At 43.7% G+C, this 22,663-nt stretch overlaps 1 protein-coding gene across 2 annotated transcripts in view; it reads left to right on the plus strand.

The window, feature by feature from the left end:
* The first annotated feature begins 21,338 nt into the window (after positions 1–21,338).
* The window catches only part of LOC119778722, a 31,860-nt gene continuing 30,535 nt past the window's right edge, over positions 21,339–22,663 (plus strand). For both annotated transcript variants that reach the window (XM_038278070.1, XM_038278072.1), the window contains exons 1-2: positions 21,339–21,393; positions 22,507–22,551. In XM_038278070.1, the coding sequence (XP_038133998.1) occupies positions 21,359–21,393; positions 22,507–22,551 (80 nt within the window). In that variant the 5' untranslated portion in view covers positions 21,339–21,358. The remainder of the gene's footprint in view (positions 21,394–22,506; positions 22,552–22,663) is intronic.

A 22,663-nucleotide genomic window follows, 5' to 3' on the forward strand; every position in this document is an offset into this window, starting at 1 on the left:
AAGACGAGAGAGAGAATCGGGTTTGACATTCTTGGATCCGGGTCTGTAGGAAATGATGAGATTAAACCGTGAGAAAAAGATGGACCACCTGGATTGACGAGGATTGGCTTGCTTGGTTGACTGGATATAAGCCAGGTTCTTGTGGTCAGTCCATACTAGAACCGGGTGCTCAGCTCCCTCCAGCCAATGTCTCCATTCCTCCAGTGCTAATTTGATGGCCAACAGCTCACGGTCTCCCACATCGTAGTTCTGCTCTGCGGAAGAAAGTCTACGGGAGAAGAATGCACAAGGATGGATCTTTTGATCCGTGTCAAGTCTCTGGGATAGGACCGCTCCAACTCCAGAATCAGAAGCGTCCACCTCGAGGATAAACTGTTTAGCAGGGTCAGGCTGCATTAACACTGGTGCTCTGGAAAATAATGATTTCAATTTATCAAATGCAGCTTGTGCCTCAGGAGTCCACTGAAAAATGCGTTTGACATAGGTCAGAGAAGTTAATGGAAGGGCGGTCTGGCTATAGTTCCTGATGAACCGACGATAAAAGTTTGCAAAGCCCAGAAATCTCTGTAGCTGTTTGCGGTTCTCTGGAACTAGCCAATCTAACACGGCTTTTATCTTGTCCTCAGATGGTTTTACCTGGCCGCCCTCGAGCACAAACCCCAAAAAGGTGACTGAAGACTGATGAAATTCGCACTTCTCGGCTTTAACGAACAGCTTGTTCTCCAGCAGTCTCTGTAAAACAAGGCGGACATGTTTTTTATGTTCAGAGAGGTTCCTAGAGTAAATGAGTATGTCGTCAATATAGACGAAAACAAACACATTTAAAAAGTCTCTGAGAACATCGTTCACGAGGGCCTGGAAGCAGGCTGGAGCGTTAGTTAGACCAAAAGGCATTACCAAATACTCAAATTGGCCCAAGGGAGTTTTGAAGGCTGTTTTCCATTCATCTCCATCTCGGGCCAAGAAATGATATGCATTCCTAAAAACCAGTTTTTTGAAAACTGTAGCCCTTGTACATTTCGAATGCTGAGGCGAGTAAGGAAGTGGGTATTTTTTTCTTTATAGTGATTTTGGTTTAAACCTCGGTAATCAATACATGGCTCAGGGGGCCTTTTCTTACCAACGAAGAAGAACCCGGGGCCCAAAAAAGAGGAAGATGGGCGGATTATTCCGCAGCTAAGGATTCATTTTTGTATTTTTTCCCTGGGTTTTTCTTTCAGGCTTGAAATTTTATCAACCTCTGCTAGGGAGTGGTGCACCAGGTAAAGTTTAATGGCGCGTCAAATGGTCTGTGTGGGGGGTAGGGACGTAGCACTGACCTTACGAAGACGGACTAGGTCATGGACCGGGAAAAAACGGAAGAAAGGTCAGGAGAGTCCATCCCCCCCCCCCACCTCTAGGAGACCCCACCAAGGGGGAGCCGAACCGGGGGGCATGTTTTTTTATGGCAAAATGGGCCTGTCCAGGTGCACAGTCCAAATTTATGTGAGGATTATCTTCCCAAACCCTTCGAAACCAAGCACCCGGGGAGAGCATCGAAGGAAAACAAAAATGTTTTTGTCTCCGGTTTACCTGACAGAAGTACTGGAGGGTTGAGTTTATGGGGAACTTGAGGGGTCTCTTTCCGTCAATGGCAAGACACTAAAGGTTTAGTCAGAGGAATGGTTTCTATTGGATTGTTGGGCGAGGTTCGAATCGATTAAGTTCCGTTCACAGCCTGAATCGATGAAAGCAGAAAAGGGGAGGGTTTGGTTTGAACAAAAAAATGTGGCAGGAACAACATCAGGGAAATTTCTTAGTGTTTTAAATTTTGGGCCCGCCAACTCCTCAGACCTCGGCGGGGCCCCGGGTTTTGATTTACCGGGGAGGAAGCATGAAGTTCCACTCTCACCACAGTAAAGCATAATTTGCTTAGAAAATTTTTTTTGTCTCTCCTCAGGGGGGGCCCGGTGTGGGCCCACCTGCATGGGTTCGACATCTCTTTCACCCGAATGAGAGGCCTGAATAGGCAGAGGGAGAGACGGGCCTTAGTCCTGAATGGGCAGCTGCTCTGTGGGGGGAAAAACAAACAGTCAGTTATGTGAGGCAGAGGAAAGGTCCCCGATTTCTTGCTTAGAACTTTTTTGGCACGGGTTTTATTTTTTTCCAATCTGATAGTCAAACAATTAATTCTTCGGAGTAGCGGTTCGTCGAGGGTTGCGAGCTCACCTTAATTTGCTCATTTAAAGCCATGAAAAAGGCTCCCTTTAAGCGCTTTGGTTCCACCGAACAGCCGCTTTAAAAACCCCGGAAGTTTGATGGAAAATTTTTGCCACAGAAAATTTCCCTGTTTTAAATTTTAAAAGGCTCGTGAGCAATAGTTTGATCATTTCCTGATTGAAAAATTGAGTAAATTCGGGAAAGAAAAACAAGTAATAGCAATTAAGGCATCGTCGGGGGCAAATCTTTTCCGACCCACTCCAAGGCTCTTCCCCGTTAGCTGAAAAAAAAAATGAAGGGTTTTCTTTTTGTAATCCGGGAAAAGCCCTGGGGGAAATTTTTGAAAATCAACGAAAATGAAAAAGAAAATCCTTTTCAATCTTTCATGACCAAGAAAACTCTCTGAAACTTGGGGGGGAACTCGGGAGTCACCCCCCTGGTGACCTCGGAGGGGGAACTGGACCCGGGAAAAGGTTTGAGGTGTCGGGGTGGCATTAGCGCTGTTCAAGTAGTTAAACATAGCTCTGAAGCATATGATTATGAGTATCAACCAGGTGATATAACTCCCGGAGCGTTTGGGGTTTGTCCTTGAATTTGGGCACCTGCTCCCCCAATCGAGGATGAATGATCGCTGGGGCCTTTATTTGGGGCCCAGTGTTTTTGTCATGATGGGTTCTCTAAGAGTGACCCAATTATGCAGAACACCACTGACGGACACAGGAATAAAAGTTCAACAAGTTTTTTTTGAACACAAGACCTGAATATACTGGTTCGGCTCACCTGGACACTGGTTTACCGGATCCGGGGGACGTTCAGTTAGGTTGCACGTTGACTTTATTTCTTGATTATAACGATTGACCTTGAGGTTCTTGAGGTACTTTTGGGGGGGGGCACGTTGGATCTGGAGAGGAGTTTTCAGCAGAGTCCGCTTGCTGCTTCAGCGTCTCACGTCTATAATGAACAGACCTGGGTTTGGTTTTCCAGCTTTTAGTCCTGAGCTCAGGAAGTTCTTATGGTTTTTCGGTTTGGCTCGAGGGTCGGCTCGGCAGGTTAGCTCTTCCAGACTTCACAAAGGGGGACACTGGTTTCCTGGGAAAATAGAACAACGGTTTTGAATCCAGGGTGGATTTCAGATCACAAAAATTCACTGAAGGGTAGGGTTAGGGGCGACCAACTGGACAACACGGGCGTTGAGGCAAGGCGAAACAGCTTATATGGGGGATCCTCTGATGACTGATGGGCGCAGCTTGCAGGAGGGGTCACTCGAAGGATCCACGGCGGACTCTGCTGGAGAAAGGTGGAACTTCTCCGGCTCCCAACATATACTTACTATGTTATTTTCTTTATTTTGATCCCCAGAAACAATGAGAACCAAAATAGTGAGGGAAATTATGTTCAAAGCATGTTTATTTTATAACAAAGGGTTTTTTTTTTTTAAATAACCTTAAATTCTTTTTAATTTCATTAATATGATTACACAATTTGTGGATGGTGACGTTGAGAAAAGAATAGCTAAATAACTGAACTATTTTCAACAGTGCCAAAGACATGAAGGATGAGGAACATAAATTCAACCTGGAGAGATGGCCACGGAAAAAATCTGCAATTAGAAAATGTACCATTTATTTATACAGGTAACAGTCATATTCTTTGAAATATTTAAATCTTAGCTTATTGCATCGACTCAATGACTCTCTGCAATCCCTGTAGCGACAGTGGAGAGGAAAAATGGCAAAGCAGCAGAGATAATTGCAGATATGCAGATAATTGTGTATGCAACACACACACACACACATATATATATATATATATATATATATATATATATATATATATATATATATATATATATATATATATATTCAGTTTTTCAGTGCTATGATGAGCTCTAAAGCCAGACTGAAACTCTTCAAAAAGTTCATTATGGTGTAAGTGATCGCACACTTGTTTGGCAACTACTTTCTCAAGAATTTTAGATCAGAAAGGAAGATTGGATATAGGTCTATAATTGACCAAGTCATCTGGGTCAAGAGACGGTTTCTTAAGCAGAGGTTTAATTACAGCAACCTTAAAAGCCTTCAGAAATAGATTTATCACATCTAAAATGAAGGAGAAGATCAAAGGTAATACGTTCTTACATGACCTGGTTGGAACTGGATCTATCATAGAACTGGATCAAATCAGTCTGAACCCGGTTCATTAAGAACAGGTGGAATGGACGGTTCAACCAGTGGCGTTGCTAGGGTCTTATGGGGCTCCAAGCAAGACATTTCTGGGGCCTCCACCCCACCTCTGCGCGCAAAAGAAAAAAAAAGTTTTTTGGAGAAATAAATACACAATTTCTAGAGCATTTAAGATGTATACTGAAAAAATAGACTAGAATAGATTAGTGGATCTCAAAGTGAGGTCCAACAGAAGTCCATGACAGCCCAGGCCTATCAATAATCATTGTAAATAATCTGACACCAACAAAATATATAAAATATGAACTTTAGTTTATTACAAAAGTGCACTGTAAATTGTTAAACTTCAAATATAAAAAGTAAAATCTAGTAAATAATTAAACAATGTAGGAAGCCATATAAAAAATGTAATAGCCTTAACACATGCAGTGGAGATAAATAATACTAAATTCGTACTCGTACTCGTCGTCTCCCGCTTTATCTGGAACCGGGTCGCGGGGGCAGCAGACTAAGCAGAGACTCCCAGACTTCCCTCTCCGCAGACACCTCCTCCAGCTCTGCTGGGGGAAGCCCTAGGCGCCCCCAGGCAGCCGAGAGACGTAGTCTCTCCAGCTTTGTCCTGGGTCGTCCCGGGGCCCTTTTCCTCAGGGGGGACGTGCCTGGAAACCCCCCGAGGGAGGGTCCAGGGGGCATTCGAAGAAGATGTCGACCCACCTCAACTGACTCTCTCGAGTGGAGGAGAACCGGCTCACATGGCCTCCCGAATGACCGGCTCCTCACCCTATCTTAAGGGAGAGCCCGCCCCCCGCGGGGAAGCTCATTTAGCCCGCTTTTTCCCGGGATCTGTTCTTTCGGTATGATCCAAATTTCTGACCATAGGTGAGGGTAGGAAGTGGGGCCAAAGGGTTTAAATTGAGAGTTTTGCCTTTTCGCTCGCTCTTTTCACCCGACAGCCCGGGGTGCAGCGTCCGCATTATTGCAGCAGCCGCCCCGATTGTCTACGATCCCCCGCTCCATTTTCCCTATCGTGAACAGGCCCCCAAGATACTTTGAACTCCTCCATTGAGGCGGGACTCTCCTCCAACCTGAAGGGGACAAGCCACCTTTTTCCGGTCGAGAACCATGGCCTCGGATTTGCAGGAGCTGATTCTCATCCCGGCCGCTTCACACTCGGCTGCGAACCGCCCCAGCGCACGCTGTAGGTCTTGGCAGGAGGGAGCCAGCAGAACTACATCATCCGCAAAAAGCAGGGACGAGATCTGCTGGTCCCCGAACCAGACCCCTCCGGTCCTTGGCTGCGCCTAGAAATCCTGTCCATAAAAGTTATGAAAAGGACCGGTGACAGAGGGCAGCCCTGTCGGAGTCCAACATGCACCGGGAACAGGTCCGACTTAATGCCGGCAATGCGAACCAGACTCCTGCTCCGCTTGTACAGAGAACGGATGGCCCCTAAAAAAGGGCCCCCGACTCTATACTCCTGGAGCACCCCCCACAGGGCAGCACGAGGGACACGGTCGAATGCCTTCTCCAAGTCCACAAAACACATGTGGACTGGTTGGGCAAACTCCCAAGAATCCTCAAGCACCCTGCAGAGGGTGTAGAGCTGGTCCACTGTTCCACGGCCAGGACAAAAACCACACTGCTCCTCCTGCAGCCGAGGTTTAACAATCAGCCGGACTCTCCTCTCCAGCAACCTGGCATAGGCCTTTCCGGGGAGGCTGAGAAGTGTGATTCCCCGATAGTTGGAACACACCCTCCGGTCCCCCTTCTTATGGAGGGGAACCACCACCCCAGTCTGCCAATCCAGGGGGACTGTTCCCGACCTTCACGCGATGCTGAATAGACGTGTCAACCATGACAGCCCAACAACATCCAGAGATTTAAGATACTCAGGACTGATCTCATCCACCCCCGAAGCCTTACCACCGTGGAGTTTTTTGACCACCTCGGTGACTTCAGCCTGGGTGATGAACGAATCCAGCCCCAAGCACCCCGTCTCTTCTTCCCCCATGGAAGGCGTGTCTGTCGGGTTGAGGAGATCCTCAAAGTATTCCTTCCACCGCCCGACAATATCCTCCTTCAAGGTCAGCAGCTCCCCACTCCCACTGAAAACAGTGTTAGCTAAGCACTGCTTTCCCCTCCGGAGGCGCCGGACGGTTTGCCAGAATCGCTTTGAGGCCAACCGATAGTCTTTTTCCATGGCCTCTCTGAACTCCTCCCAGGCCCGAGATTTTGCCTCTGCAACCGCCCGGGCCGCGAGACGCTTGGCCTCACGGTACCTGCTTGCTGCTTCAGGAGTCCCCAAAGCCAACCAAGCTCTATAAGACTCCTTCTTCAGCTTGACAGCATCCCTTACTATCGGTGTCCACCACCGGGTTCGGGGATTGCCACCACGACAGGCACCGCAAACCTTACGGCCACAGCTACGGGCAGCCGCATCGACAATAGAGGCAGAGAACACAGCCCATTCGGACTCCTTGTCTCCAACCTCCCTCGGAAACTGAGAGAAGCAATCCTGGAGGTGGGAGTTAAACACGTCCCTGACCGATGGTTCCACCAGACGTTCCCAGCAGACCCTCACTACACGTTTAGGCCTGCCGAGTTTTCAGGTTCCCCTTTTTCCGGTATCCGCTCCCACCCCGGTGGTGGTGGGGACGCTCCCCCCCTCTCTTCCCCGAGTGTCCAAGACATGCGGCCGAAGATCAGAAGTTCGACACAAAGTCGATCATCGCCTTGGCCTAGGGTGTCTGGGCCGGTGCACCGTGGAACTCCCTTTTGCCTGAACATGGGTTTATTAGGACAATCCATGACTTTAAAAGAAGTCCAATAAAGAGACACCACTAGGTTCGGCTGGGGGCCCGTTCCCCCCGATCACGCCCCTCCGGTGTCACTGTTGTTTCCACATGGGCGTTTAAGTCTCCCGCGAATGTGGAAACCCCCGAAGGGGGGCTTTCTAACACCCCCCAAGGATGCTAAAAAGGCTGGGTACTTGTAGCCCTTCGGCCCATGGGAAACAACTGTCAGGTCCTCCCTTCGACCCGAAGGGAAGGGATGCGACCCCCTATCTACCCGGGGTGAACTCCAAAACGAGACGGCTGAGCTGAGGGGAGACAAGCAGCCCCACCCCCGCCCTCCGTCTCTCCCCGCGGGTCACTCCAGAGTAGAAGAGAGTCCAGCCTCTCTCAAGGAGCTGGGTTCCAGAGCCCTGACTGTGCGTAGAGGTGAGCCCAACTATTTCTAGCCGGTATCGCTCCACCTCCCGCACAAGCTCGGGCTCCTTCCCCGCCAGTGAGGTGACGTTCCACGTCCCCAGAGCCAGTCTAAGCGCCTGCGGATCAGGTTGCCGAGGTCTCCGCCTCTGACTGCCGCCCAATCCTCTATGCACCGGTCCCTCATGGTTCCCCCTGCAGGTGGTGGGCCCACTGGGGGATGGCCTCGCGTCGCTCCTTCGGGCTGGGCCCGGCCGGGTCCCGCGAGGAAGAGCCCGACCACCAGGCGCTCGCCGACGAACCCCAACCCCAGGCCTGGCTCCAGGGTGGGTTCCCGGCTCCGCCGTACCGGGCAACGTCACGTGCCTCGCTGTAGTCCTCGTCATAAGGGTTTTTGAACCGCTCTTCGTCTGACCTGTCACCCAGAGCCTGTTTGCCTTGGGAGACCCTACCAGGGGCATTTAGCCCCCTACAACATAGCCTCTGGGATCACTCAGGCGCTGAAACCCCTCCACCACGTTAAGGTGGTGGTTCAAGGAGGGGTAATACTAAATTAAATAAATAATTAGGCTTGGCTAGTGCAAAATTTTCAGATGCATCAAAATGCAGTCAATAAGTCAACAACTTGTAAGGCCACATCAAGAGAAAAATAAAATGGCACAATACAGATGAAAAAAATTAAATACTGAAAATAAATAATGTCCAAAAATAAAACATAACAAATTAGGCATGGCTAGTGCAAAATCCGCAGGGTACCCACTGGTCCGGTAGTCTAAAAGTGATGCTTACGAGCCTTGGCTTGTGCAAACACTGTCACAAGGTCATCAAGATCCAAAGACCTTTACACATTGTGCTCTATAGAAATGAGAGCCAGTCCAGAAAGTCTCTCCTGGGACATAGTTGACCTGAGGTAGGTTTTAATGAGTTTTAGAGCTGAGAAGCTTCTCTCTCCAGAGGCAACAGTAACTGGTAGTGTTAAAAGCAGATGGAGAGCAATGCTGAGGTTTCCGTACAGATCCAGAAGTTGCTCCTTGTAGATGTAATCCAGCATCATTCTTGGACAGGAGGCCACAGCCTCAGGAAAGGTGTGGATTGCAGCTCTTATCTCCAGAACCAAATCCTCAGACTCCATATCATGTAGAATTTTTTACAATTTCTTGCAGTTCTCTACAAGTTTGCCATCCTGATCAATCACCCTCATGTTTGTTTTGAAAATAGAAAACCATAAAGGCCAAAAACATCTTCCATTTTTGAGAAACGGTCAGTCAAGCTGCTGAGGGCTGTGTCCACTAGAGGCAGGAAAAACTCTCTCCTGAACTGCTCATCTGGGGTGGACTCAGTTTCCTCTCTGCCCTCATACAGGAACTGCTGGGTTGTTTTTGTCTTTCTTTTTTCAGGAAATGTCCTGTCAATCTCCTGGGTTTCTGCTATCTCTCTTGCATCTGTTTCAGCGGCAGCAAGTCAACTTTCCCTTGCTTTCTCACTGATACAAAAAAGCAAAAACAACAACAGAGCATATGAGAGTGTTTTATGGCAGCCATATGATAATATTCAATCACAGCATTTTCTAGAATCACAACGTAACACTACTGTCACAAAGAACATTTAGAAGGCAGGCCATAATTATCATAAAATAAGTGGAATACTGAACATACCTGTACAGTTTTCATCGTCAGTGTTGGGAGGGTGTACAGTATCCTTCGTTGGATTTACTGGTTTTAAAAATGTTAGTAATGATCCTGAGGAGAGATAAGTTAGTTTAAAAAAATGTCACATTTTAATGCAACATGTCCTTTGTTTAAAAGTTCTCTTTTGAGTGCACATATATATAGCCCAATACAAATTTCCCACTCTGAGCACAATGAAATCAATCTCATTATCAATTTATCATCAAGCATATTTTTTTACATGCAAGGAGTAATTTATTATTATTGTTGTAGGTGTTGATATTATTTTTTGACTGTCTGCCTCAGAGTTGTTTTCTGCAGGGGGAGACTGCAGAGTAAAGCACTGCTATCTGCTAGCTAACGGTTAGACATATTAGCAGGTTAGCTGCTAATATTGATGTTTCTTGTTAAGCAGCATTCATCATGATTAATTGTTAGCTCTGTCCCTTTGGAGTCTGTGACAATACAGTATGTCAGTAGGTAAAATGCTCTTACCGCTGTCTTTCTTTCTTTTTTCCTCTTTTTCTTTTCTCTGTCTCTTTTTTCTGCCACACTGGGATAACTCCTCTTCATGACTCTCTCATGGAAGGTTGGGAAGCTTTACGACAAAGTTCAACTTTATGCAGAGTCGTGCCAGCAGCGTCAGATGCAGGCTGAAGGCATGGGGTGGGGGTTTTGACTACGGTGTCATTTCATTGTAAAGTAAATCCCCAGTCTTGTCGTTGCTGTGAAGTACAATTTGTCAGCCCTTGGGGGCCCCCTAGAGGCCGGGGCTCCAAGCAACTGCCTGGCTTGCCTGTCCACAAGCCCCGCCCGTGGGTTCAACTAAGCTATGGCTCTGGGTGAGTTTGGCAACTGGATTAAAAAGAAATCTAGGATTATTCTTATTCTCCTCTATTAATGAGGAGAAATATGCTGCTCTTGCTTTACAAAGGATCCTCTTATACAGCAGTAAACTATTTTTCCAGACTAGGTAGGATTCCTGTAGGCCTGTGGAGTGATATTTTCTCTCCAGTTTCCTAACACTTTGCTTATAGGTGCGCAGCTCTGCATTAAACCAAGGAGCAAGCTTTCTGATTTTAATGGTTTTCATTTTCAAAGGAGCCGCGTTGTCTAAGGCATTATGCAGAGAACTAGCGACCTGGTCCAAAAAATCATCAACCTGTGAAGGGGAATAAACTAAGCTTTTGCACTCTGCAGCACTGCTCAGCGACACAGAGGAGAGAGAAAGTGAAGCAGATTCTTTAAAATGTATAACTGCACTATCCGATAAAGATCTGCTAAAATGTAACCTTTTTTCTGGTAAAGTATCCTGAAGGTTATTAAAAAGTGGTCAGAGAGGACAGGGTTGTGAGGAAATATTGTCATTTCTTCACGTTCTATGCCGTATGTCAGCACAAGATCCAAAGTATGAAGATGAAAATGTGTGGGACTATTCACATTTTAAACAAAGCCAATAGCATCTAAGATAGCATTAAAGGCTGCTCTTAAGTTATCGCCTTCGTGTGTGTGTGTGTATATATATATATATATATATGAGTGAGCATGTTTTTGATTTTGAGAAAAATTTACTTTTTCCTCTGAGATAATTACTCTGTTGATACTTGAGGACATATTAATTCTTTATAATGAGACTTTTTTTTTTTTTTTTTTTTTTTACAAACCCTTAATCCACAGAAATCTTCACGAGAGAAAAAGTGATGACCAAGAAACTGGAAGCAGGTAGAGCACATTACTGTTTGCTAAAAGATTTTGTTCATGCAGAGGAAGACAAAAACTGACCTTAAGAAACAATTTGTGGTTGATAATAATTTTATATTTTCTCATCAGTATACCTGACATGGAGAACAAGTCAAAGAAACAACCGCTCTCGGCTTCCGTATAAATACAAATATGCATTCCATATATATAGTCACACACACACACACACACATATATATATATATATATATATATATATATATATAAATACATTTTTAAAACAAACGTTACTCGTTACTCTTGGCTTCGGTTTAATGTTTCTAAATATTTATTTCCCGTCATGTCCTCCATCCAATGCAGATCATTGGCTCCGCCCACATCTAGTGAAAACTAGTGTGATTGGATGAGTCATAGAACGCAAACACTCATTGGTTAGCTAAAGGAAAGCCTCAGAAGCAAGCAGGTGTTCTTCAAACTGCTAACGTGAATTGTCTATGCCATGCTACAATGTGGGATTCAGAAAAAGATGTTGAAATGTCTGAAAGGTCGGACACAGGCGACAGCGTATCGGGAGACGGAGACCAACAAGACCTCCCTCATCCTTGGCCCAGTGGCGGCTGGTGAAAAATATTTTTGGTGGGGCTGATATAGCCTAGTGTATGTCTCCAACTAATCCAGAATAAGAATTTAAATAAACAATTGGAAATGAAATACAATTTAATAGTAATGATTTAATTTACTATATAATAACAGTAACAGTGATGATTTGGGTCACTGTGACGGGGTTCTTTGGCCTCCAAGAATCCAGGCTCAGTCTGGTTACCGGTGTTGGTGATTTATTGTGCTCAAAAACTCAAAACAGGGTGCAAAAGAAACTAAACATATACAAGATCCTCTGGGCCTTAGCCTCCCTCCAGTTACCAGCAATGGAACAAAGAAACAGAAAACAGAAATGGCCGCTCTTATCTCTGATCTTATTTCTGATTTCTTCTCATAAATCAGTTTTGTCCATATATTACCTCCACAAACAATTGATATACAAAAACTAATATTTTTTACAACTTAATTCCTTTAAACAGATTCATTGAATTATTCAATTACATAAAACTTTTAAACATAAAATAAAAAATATATATATTCTGACAAACATTTAGCGAGTCAAGTGTTGGTGACGTCACTTTCGCACTCCAACAACTCTGGAATTTTAACCGCTTACTGAGCGATGCCTCGGGTTTGAACCCAGCAAAGACGCAGCCAGACTGAAGATGACAAGTCCCCGTAGCATACACACGTACACACACTCACACACACACACACCCACCCACCCACCCACACACACACGGCTAACCCCACTGAAATATTAAGTGTGCCCCCTCAATATGCCAGCAGGTAACCAGGAACAGCTTGTGTTTTTTAAGTTAATGGAGCTACTGGTCTCAGCGCGAGTGAATTGGTCCTCATAAGCACAGTATAACAGGAATGTGTGTGTGGCGCGCAAAGTTAGAGAGGTTGTTTTAAGCGATGAGGTGGATTCGTCACAGTCACAATAACCATGATAGGAAATGTTCATATCCTACAACAGGGATGTTCTTCTGGCAAACGGGTAGATAAATAAGGATCTCACCCAATTTGGTGGAAGCTGCATCTCGCTCGTTACGTTCACCATCTTCCCTCTAATTGTCTGCACCTGCGCTTGGGTTCAGAAGCCTGTTAAAGCGCAGTATTTTCAGAGCCCCAAGACCATAAAATTCTGAGACGCTGATTGGCCATTAAATTATTAAATTCACCTAGCAATAGTACATGATTGACAGATTCTCTGCACTTGTGGGACAGTCTGATCAGCGCCCCAAGACAGAGACGGCAGGAGTCTGTCTGTGGAAATCCACAAATGAATGACAGTAGATAGGGAAATGTAGTTTATATAATTTGTTTTGCTTATAGGTACACAGTCTAGAGAGTAAAACTGACATTTATGAGTTAATTTCTAAAAATATATTTTACGTTTCTCTCTTCTTATTGTCATGTTTGTCTTAAGGGATCTAACCCACATGCAGAACACTCAGAGGCTGGGAAAAAGTTCACAATGTTTATTGTACAATCACAATGAATGAATATTGATTCTGGGCTTAATCGGGTCCGGGTCTGGTCACGACTGGTCTCACTGCAGAGAGGGACAGATTGATTAGCAGACTTCCAGGTAATCTTGCAGGTTGAGTGAGTGCAGGTCTATACCTGTTCAGAGGTTGAGCTGAGCGGCAGAAGGGGGGAACCAGGAGGGTCCAGAGGCTGTTGGCTGGCAGAGGGCTAGGCAGAGGCAGGGCTTGATTGTGATCTTGCTGATCAGGATCTGAGCTTCTCTGTCTGTTTCTTCTGAGAGTGGGCAGGCAGGTATCAGACAGGTTTGGTTTTCCAGGGTTCTTCAGAGAACTGACAGATTGGTTTCAGACTGAGAAACTCTTCCAGGTTTCAGGTTTCAGGCTGGTTCTTCCTGAGAAGCAGAGAGGACAAAAACAGATTAGGTTCAAGTCAGGTTATCAGGGAGTCAGAGATTCAGACAGGCAGGTTGGCTCAGGCTTGCTAACCATAACTGGCAAAACACTCTGGCGCTGGAGTGTTGCCCTGCCTCTCCTTAAATGCTGGTCTCCTGATGAGCAAACGAGCCGCAGGTGTGGTAATCAACTTCAGCTCCAGGAGACCTAGAACGCCCTCCGCTTTAGCCCTATCTCAGAGAATTTATAGAAATAGTCAAAAAATTGAGCTTTCAGTTTATATAGTGGCAGCTGGCAGTTTATTTTAAAGGTTACTTTATACTTTTATACTTTAAGTAGTTTTTGGAGCACACACTTTTTCACTTTTACTTGAGTAAAGAGGTTAAGTTGATACTTCAACTTTAACCAGAGTGTTTTTACACTGCAGTATCTATACTTCTAATGAAGTAACAAATGTGTGAACTTTTGACACCACTGCTCTTGATACTTATATATATATACATATTGATTCTTTATAATGAGACTCAGTTTTTTACAGACCATTTTTTTTATCCACAGAGATCTTCACAAGAGAAAAAGTGATGATCAAGAAAGTGGAAGCAGGTAGGGCACATTACTGTTTGCTGAAAGATTTTGTTCATCTAGAGAAAAACATTGTTAAAATATCAGTGACAGACATTAAGAAACAATTTGTGGTCCATAATAATTTCATATTTTCTCATCAGTATACCTGACATGGAGAACAAGTCCAAGGCACAGCAAAGCGAGAAGTAAGACATTTATTATGCTATTTGATGGAAAAGACTTAAAGGAGTGATAGAATTATTCTATAGGATTTTTGCTGCTGGTTCTTAAGATCTCTAAATAGGGTGTGTAACATTGGTTGGGCTGAAAATGGCATATTAGCTGTTCTATGAGCCCTAATGCAGCCTGGTTAAAAGCCCTAGAATGAAACGACAGGTTTTATTCCATTATGGTATGACCCTAGCCTGGACAAAAGCGGCGCCAAGCTACCCCCACGTGCCTTTCGGTGCAGGCGGGGGGAAGTAAAGTCACCAGGTTGCTCCACGTCTGTCGAGTCTTCGGATCCTTGGGAAGACTGTGAAACTGTTCCCCTTTCTCCGGTCAGCCTGGAACGCTGCATTTCCACCCGTGGTTCTGGCTCATTTTCAATAGAGAAACTACCTTCTTTCTAATTCTTGTAGAAGTAAACCTAACTGTAGGCTTAACAGCTAAACTGGTGTCTTTCATCTACCTCTATTAATGTTCTTGGGCCGGGAACCAGTGGGCTGGTCTGGATGTCAATTTCGTGGCCAGACAAAAGTACAGGCCAGATGAGGCATTGAGAGGCATTTCTTTGGTGCTACACGGGACCTGGCTAGGATGAAAGCCACGTGGACATCCCCATCATGAGTTATGGTACCCACATAGGTTACCGACCCATATCCTCTCTCCAATCCATCACAGAAAACATGAAGCTGTTGACCAGCCTCATTCATTACGCGTACAGGTTAATCATCTCGTTATCTCAAGAAATCAATAACTGTTTCTAGTGATAACTGTTATCTCGAGAAAACAATTGATGGTTTAACCGTGGTAACGAGATAGTTATGTCATTATCTCGAGAAGGCAAAGGACAAATAAAAAGTCGAGTACAACCGCTCTCGGCTTCCATACAAAAACAAATCTGCATTCCATATATACGTATATTCACACATATATCTATATATAAGTGAGTAATATAACGCAAACACTCATTGGTTAACTTTTCAGTTTGAGAAATAAATAAACTTCCTTGGAGTTAATTACTCTTTTGATACTTGAGGACATATTGATTCTTTAAAATGAAGCTCCATTTTTTACAAACCCTTTTTTAATCCACAGAAATCTTTACGAGAGAAAAAGTGACGCTCCAGAAGCTGGAAGCAGGTAGAGCACATTACTGTTTGCTAAAAGATTTTGTTCATGCAGAGAAATTAACATTTCAAAAACTGTCATTAAGAAACAATTTGTGGTCCATAATAATTTCATATTTTCTCATCAGTATACCTGACATGGAGAACAAGTCCAAGACACAGCAAAGCAAGAAGTAAGACATTCATGATGCTATTTGATGGAAAAGACTTAAAGGAGTGATAGAATTATTCTATAGGATTTTTGCTGCTGGTTCTTAAGATCTCTAAATAGGGTGTGTAACATTGGTTGGGCTGAAAATGGCATATTAGCTGTTCTATGAGCCCTAATGCAGCCTGGTTAAAAGCCCTAGAATGAAACGACAGGTTTTATTCCATTATGGTATGACCCTAGCCTGGACAAAAGCGGCGCCAAGCTACCCCCACGTGCCTTTCGGTGCAGGCGGGGGGAAGTAAAGTCACCAGGTTGCTCCACGTCTGTCGAGTCTTCGGATCCTTGGGAAGACTGTGAAACTGTTCCCCTTTCTCCGGTCAGCCTGGAACGCTGCATTTCCACCCGTGGTTCTGGCTCATTTTCAATAGAGAAACTACCTTCTTTCTAATTCTTGTAGAAGTAAACCTAACTGTAGGCTTAACAGCTAAACTGGTGTCTTCCATCTACCTCTATTAATGTTCTTGGGCCGGGAACCAGTGGGCTGGTCTGGATGTCAATTTCGTGGCCAGACAAAAGTACAGGCCAGATGAGGCATTGAGAGGCATTTCTTTGGTGCTACACGGGACCTGGCTAGGATGAAAGCCACGTGGACATCCCCATCATGAGTTATGGTACCCACATAGGTTACCGACCCATATCCTCTCTCCAATCCATCACAGAAAACATGAAGCTGTTGACCAGCCTCATTCATTACGCGTACAGGTTAATCATCTCGTTATCTCAAGAAATCAATAACTGTTTCTAGTGATAACTGTTATCTCGAGAAAACAATTGATGGTTTAACCGTGGTAACGAGATAGTTATGTCATTATCTCGAGAAGGCAAAGGACAAATAAAAAGTCGAGTACAACCGCTCTCGGCTTCCATACAAAAACAAATCTGCATTCCATATATACGTATATTCACACATATATCTATATATAAGTGAGTAATATAACGCAAACACTCATTGGTTAACTTTTCAGTTTGAGAAATAAATAAACTTCCTTGGAGTTAATTACTCTTTTGATACTTGAGGACATATTGATTCTTTAAAATGAAGCTCCATTTTTTACAAACCCTTTTTTAATCCACAGAAATCTTTACGAGAGAAAAAGTGACGCTCCAGAAGCTGGAAGCAGGTAGAGCACATTACTGTTTGCTAAAAGATTTTGTTCATGCAGAGAAATTAACATTTCAAAAACTGTCATTAAGAAACAATTTGTGGTCCATAATAATTTCATATTTTCTCATCAGTATACCTGACATGGAGAACAAGTCCAAGACACAGCAAAGCAAGAAGTAAGACATTTATTATGCTGTTTGATGGAAAAGCCTTAAAGGGGTGATAGAATGATTCTACAGGATTTTTGCTGCTGGTTCTTAAGGTCTCTAATAGGGTGTGTAACATTGGTTGGGCTGAAAATGGCATATTAGCTGTTCTATGAGCCCTAATGCAGCCTGGTTAAAAGCCCTAGAATGAAAAGACAGGTTTTATTCCTTTTATGGTATGCTCATGAATATTTAGATGAGCTGTGCTCTAATTGGTTGGTTTACAACGAGCCAAGCTGCTGAGCAAAGACGCATCATAGCAACAAGCACTCACTCACTGAAACATCAGATTGTTGATATGGTAGGGGGACCAGACGTCCTCTTTTTTTTGGACATGTCCTACTTTTCATACCTAAAAAAAACGTCTGGGGGGATTTTTAAAATCTTCTGGGATTATGGTCGACTACAGTGCAGAACGTAGTCAAAACAGTGAGCCAGCGGGGGACGGAGCGGCCGCACCTGACCTGGTGATGGTAGCCTGGACAAAAGCGGCGCCAAGCTTCCCCCCGCTTCCCTTTCGGTGCAGGCGGGGGGAAGTAAAGTCACCAGGTTGCTCCACACCTGTCGAGTCTTCGGATCCTTGGGAAGACTGTGAAACTGTTCCCCTTTCTCCGGTCAGCCTGGAACGCTGCATTTCCACCCGTGGTTCTGGCTCATTTTCAATAGAGAAACTACCTTCTTTCTAATTCTTGTAGAAGTAAACCTAACTGTAGGCTTAACAGCTAAACTGGTGTCTTCCATCTACCTCTATTAATGTTCTTGGGCCGGGAACCAGTGGGCTGGTCTGGATGTCAATTTCGTGGCCAGACAAAAGTACAGGCCAGATGAGGCATTGAGAGGCATTTCTTTGGTGCTACACGGGACCTGGCTAGGATGAAAGCCACGTGGACATCCCCATCATGAGTTATGGTACCCACATAGGTTACCGACCCATATCCTCTCTCCAATCCATCACAGAAAACATGAAGCTGTTGACCAGCCTCATTCATTACTCGTACAGGTTAATCATCTCGTTATCTCAAGAAATCAATAACTGTTTCTAGTGATAACTGTTATCTCGAGAAAACAATTAATGGTTTAACCGTGGTAACGAGATAGTTATGTCATTATCTCGAGAAGGCAAAGGACAAATAAAAAGTCGAGTACAACCGCTCTCGGCTTCCATACAAAAACAAATATGCATTCCATATATACGTATATTCACACATATATCTATATATAAGTGAGTAATATAACGCAAACACTCATTGGTTAACTTTTCAGTTTGAGAAAAAAATAAACTTCCTTGGAGTTAATTACTCTTTTCATACTTGAGGACATATTGATTCTTTAAAATGAAGCTCCATTTTTTACAAACCCTTTTTTAATCCACAGAAATCTTTACGAGAGAAAAAGTGACGCTCCAGAAGCTGGAAGCAGGTAGAGCACATTACTGTTTGCTAAAAGATTTTGTTCATGCAGAGAAATTAACATTTCAAAAACTGTCATTAAGAAACAATTTGTGGTCCATAATAATTTCATATTTTCTCATCAGTATACCTGACATGGAGAACAAGTCCAAGACACAGCAAAGCGAGAAGTAAGACATTTATTATGCTATTTGATGGAAAAGACTTAAAGGAGTGATAGAATTATTCTATAGGATTTTTGCTGCTGGTTCTTAAGGTCTCTAATAGGGTGTGTAACATTGGTTGGGCTGAAAATGGCATATTAGCTGTTCTATGAGCCCTAATGCAGCCTGGTTAAAAGCCCTAGAATGAAACGACAGGTTTTATTCCATTATGGTATGACCCTAGCCTGGACAAAAGCGGCGCCAAGCTTCCCCCCGCTTCCCTTTCGGTGCAGGCGGGGGGAAGTAAAGTCACCAGGTTGCTCCACGCCTGTCGAGTCTTCGGATCCTTGGGAAGACTGTGAAACTGTTCCCCTTTCTCCGGTCAGCCTGGAACGCTGCATTTCCACCCGTGGTTCTGGCTCATTTTCAATAGAGAAACTACCTTCTTTCTAATTCTTGTAGAAGTAAACCTAACTGTAGGCTTAACAGCTAAACTGGTGTCTTTCATCTACCTCTATTAATGTTCTTGGGCCGGGAACCAGTGGGCTGGTCTGGATGTCAATTTCGTGGCCAGACAAAAGTACAGGCCAGATGAGGCATTGAGAGGCATTTCTTTGGTGCTACACGGGACCTGGCTAGGATGAAAGCCACGTGGACATCCCCATCATGAGTTATGGTACCCACATAGGTTACCGACCCATATCCTCTCTCCAATCCATCACAGAAAACATGAAGCTGTTGACCAGCCTCATTCATTACGCGTACAGGTTAATCATCTCGTTATCTCAAGAAATCAATAACTGTTTCTAGTGATAACTGTTATCTCGAGAAAACAATTGATGGTTTAACTGTGGTAACGAGATAGTTATGTCATTATCTCGAGAAGGCAAAGGACAAATAAAAAGTCGAGTACAACCGCTCTCGGCTTCCATACAAAAACAAATCTGCATTCCATATATACGTATATTCACACATATATCTATATATAAGTGAGTCATATAACGCAAACACTCATTGGTTAACTTTTCAGTTTGAGAAATAAATAAACTTCCTTGGAGTTAATTACTCTTTTGATACTTGAGGACATATTGATTCTTTAAAATGAAGCTCCATTTTTTACAAACCCTTTTTTAATCCACAGAAATCTTTACGAGAGAAAAAGTGACGCTCCAGAAGCTGGAAGCAGGTAGAGCACATTACTGTTTGCTAAAAGATTTTGTTCATGCAGAGAAATTAACATTTCAAAAACTGTCATTAAGAAACAATTTGTGGTCCATAATAATTTCATATTTTCTCATCAGTATACCTGACATGGAGAACAAGTCCAAGACACAGCAAAGCAAGAAGTAAGACATTTATTATGCTGTTTGATGGAAAAGCCTTAAAGGGGTGATAGAATGATTCTACAGGATTTTTGCTGCTGGTTCTTAAGGTCTCTAATAGGGTGTGTAACATTGGTTGGGCTGAAAATGGCATATTAGCTGTTCTATGAGCCCTAATGCAGCCTGGTTAAAAGCCCTAGAATGAAAAGACAGGTTTTATTCCTTTTATGGTATGCTCATGAATATTTAGATGAGCTGTGCTCTGATTGGTTGGTTTACAACGAGCCAAGCTGCTGAGCAAAGACGCATCATAGCAACAAGCACTCACTCACTGAAACATCAGATTGTTGATATGGTAGGGGGACCAGACGTCCTCTTTTTCCCGGACATGTCCTACTTTTCAGAGCTAAATAAAACGTCTGGGGGGATTTTTAAAATCTTCTGGGATTATGGTCGACTACAGTGCAGAACGTAGTCAAAACAGTGAGCCAGCGGGGGACGGAGCGGCCGCACCTGACCTGGTGATGGTAGCCTGGACAAAAGCGGCGCCAAGCTTCCCCCCGCTTCCCTTTCGGTGCAGGCGGGGGGAAGTAAAGTCACCAGGTTGCTCCACGTCTGTCGAGTCTTCGGATCCTTGGGAAGACTGTGAAACTGTTCCCCTTTCTCCGGTCAGCCTGGAACGCTGCATTTCCACCCGTGGTTCTGGCTCATTTTCAATAGAGAAACTACCTTCTTTCTAATTCTTGTAGAAGTAAACCTAACTGTAGGCTTAACAGCTAAACTGGTGTCTTCCATCTACCTCTATTAATGTTCTTGGGCCGGGAACCAGTGGGCTGGTCTGGATGTCAATTTCGTGGCCAGACAAAAGTACAGGCCAGATGAGGCATTGAGAGGCATTTCTTTGGTGCTACACGGGACCTGGCTAGGATGAAAGCCACGTGGACATCCCCATCATGAGTTATGGTACCCACATAGGTTACCGACCCATATCCTCTCTCCAATCCATCACAGAAAACATGAAGCTGTTGACCAGCCTCATTCATTACGCGTACAGGTTAATCATCTCGTTATCTCAAGAAATCAATAACTGTTTCTAGTGATAACTGTTATCTCGAGAAAACAATTGATGGTTTAACCGTGGTAACGAGATAGTTATGTCATTATCTCGAGAAGGCAAAGGACAAATAAAAAGTCGAGTACAACCGCTCTCGGCTTCCATACAAAAACAAATCTGCATTCCATATATACGTATATTCACACATATATCTATATATAAGTGAGTAATATAACGCAAACACTCATTGGTTAACTTTTCAGTTTGAGAAAAAAATAAACTTCCTTGGAGTTAATTACTCTTTTCATACTTGAGGACATATTGATTCTTTAAAATGAAGCTCCATTTTTTACAAACCCTTTTTTAATCCACAGAAATCTTTACGAGAGAAAAAGTGACGCTCCAGAAGCTGGAAGCAGGTAGAGCACATTACTGTTTGCTAAAAGATTTTGTTCATGCAGAGAAATTAACATTTCAAAAACTGTCATTAAGAAACAATTTGTGGTCCATAATAATTTCATATTTTCTCATCAGTATACCTGACATGGAGAACAAGTCCAAGACACAGCAAAGCGAGAAGTAAGACATTTATTATGCTATTTGATGGAAAAGACTTAAAGGAGTGATAGAATTATTCTATAGGATTTTTGCTGCTGGTTCTTAAGGTCTCTAATTGGGTGTGTAACATTGGTTGGGCTGAAAATGGCATATTAGCTGTTCTATGAGCCCTAATGCAGCCTGGTTAAAAGCCCTAGAATGAAACGACAGGTTTTATTCCATTATGGTATGACCCTAGCCTGGACAAAAGCGGCGCCAAGCTACCCCCACGTGCCTTTCGGTGCAGGCGGGGGGAAGTAAAGTCACCAGGTTGCTCCACGTCTGTCGAGTCTTCGGATCCTTGGGAAGACTGTGAAACTGTTCCCCTTTCTCCGGTCAGCCTGGAACGCTGCATTTCCACCCGTGGTTCTGGCTCATTTTCAATAGAGAAACTACCTTCTTTCTAATTCTTGTAGAAGTAAACCTAACTGTAGGCTTAACAGCTAAACTGGTGTCTTTCATCTACCTCTATTAATGTTCTTGGGCCGGGAACCAGTGGGCTGGTCTGGATGTCAATTTCGTGGCCAGACAAAAGTACAGGCCAGATGAGGCATTGAGAGGCATTTCTTTGGTGCTACACGGGACCTGGCTAGGATGAAAGCCACGTGGACATCCCCATCATGAGTTATGGTACCCACATAGGTTACCGACCCATATCCTCTCTCCAATCCATCACAGAAAACATGAAGCTGTTGACCAGCCTCATTCATTACGCGTACAGGTTAATCATCTCGTTATCTCAAGAAATCAATAACTGTTTCTAGTGATAACTGTTATCTCAAGAAAACAATTGATGGTTTAACTGTGGTAACGAGATAGTTATGTCATTATCTCGAGAAGGCAAAGGACAAATAAAAAGTCGAGTACAACCGCTCTCGGCTTCCATACAAAAACAAATCTGCATTCCATATATACGTATATTCACACATATATCTATATATAAGTGAGTAATATAACGCAAACACTCATTGGTTAACTTTTCAGTTTGAGAAAAAAATAAACTTCCTTGGAGTTAATTACTCTTTTGATACTTGAGGACATATTGATTCTTTAAAATGAAGCTCCATTTTTTACAAACCCTTTTTTAATCCACAGAAATCTTTACGAGAGAAAAAGTGACGCTCCAGAAGCTGGAAGCAGGTAGAGCACATTACTGTTTGCTAAAAGATTTTGTTCATGCAGAGAAATTAACATTTCAAAAACTGTCATTAAGAAACAATTTGTGGTCCATAATAATTTCATATTTTCTCAT

The sequence above is a fragment of the Cyprinodon tularosa genome, unplaced genomic scaffold, assembly GCF_016077235.1.
Source record: "Cyprinodon tularosa strain WSP-4 unplaced genomic scaffold, ASM1607723v1 ctg1374, whole genome shotgun sequence".
NCBI classification, from domain to species: Eukaryota; Metazoa; Chordata; class Actinopteri; order Cyprinodontiformes; family Cyprinodontidae; genus Cyprinodon; species Cyprinodon tularosa.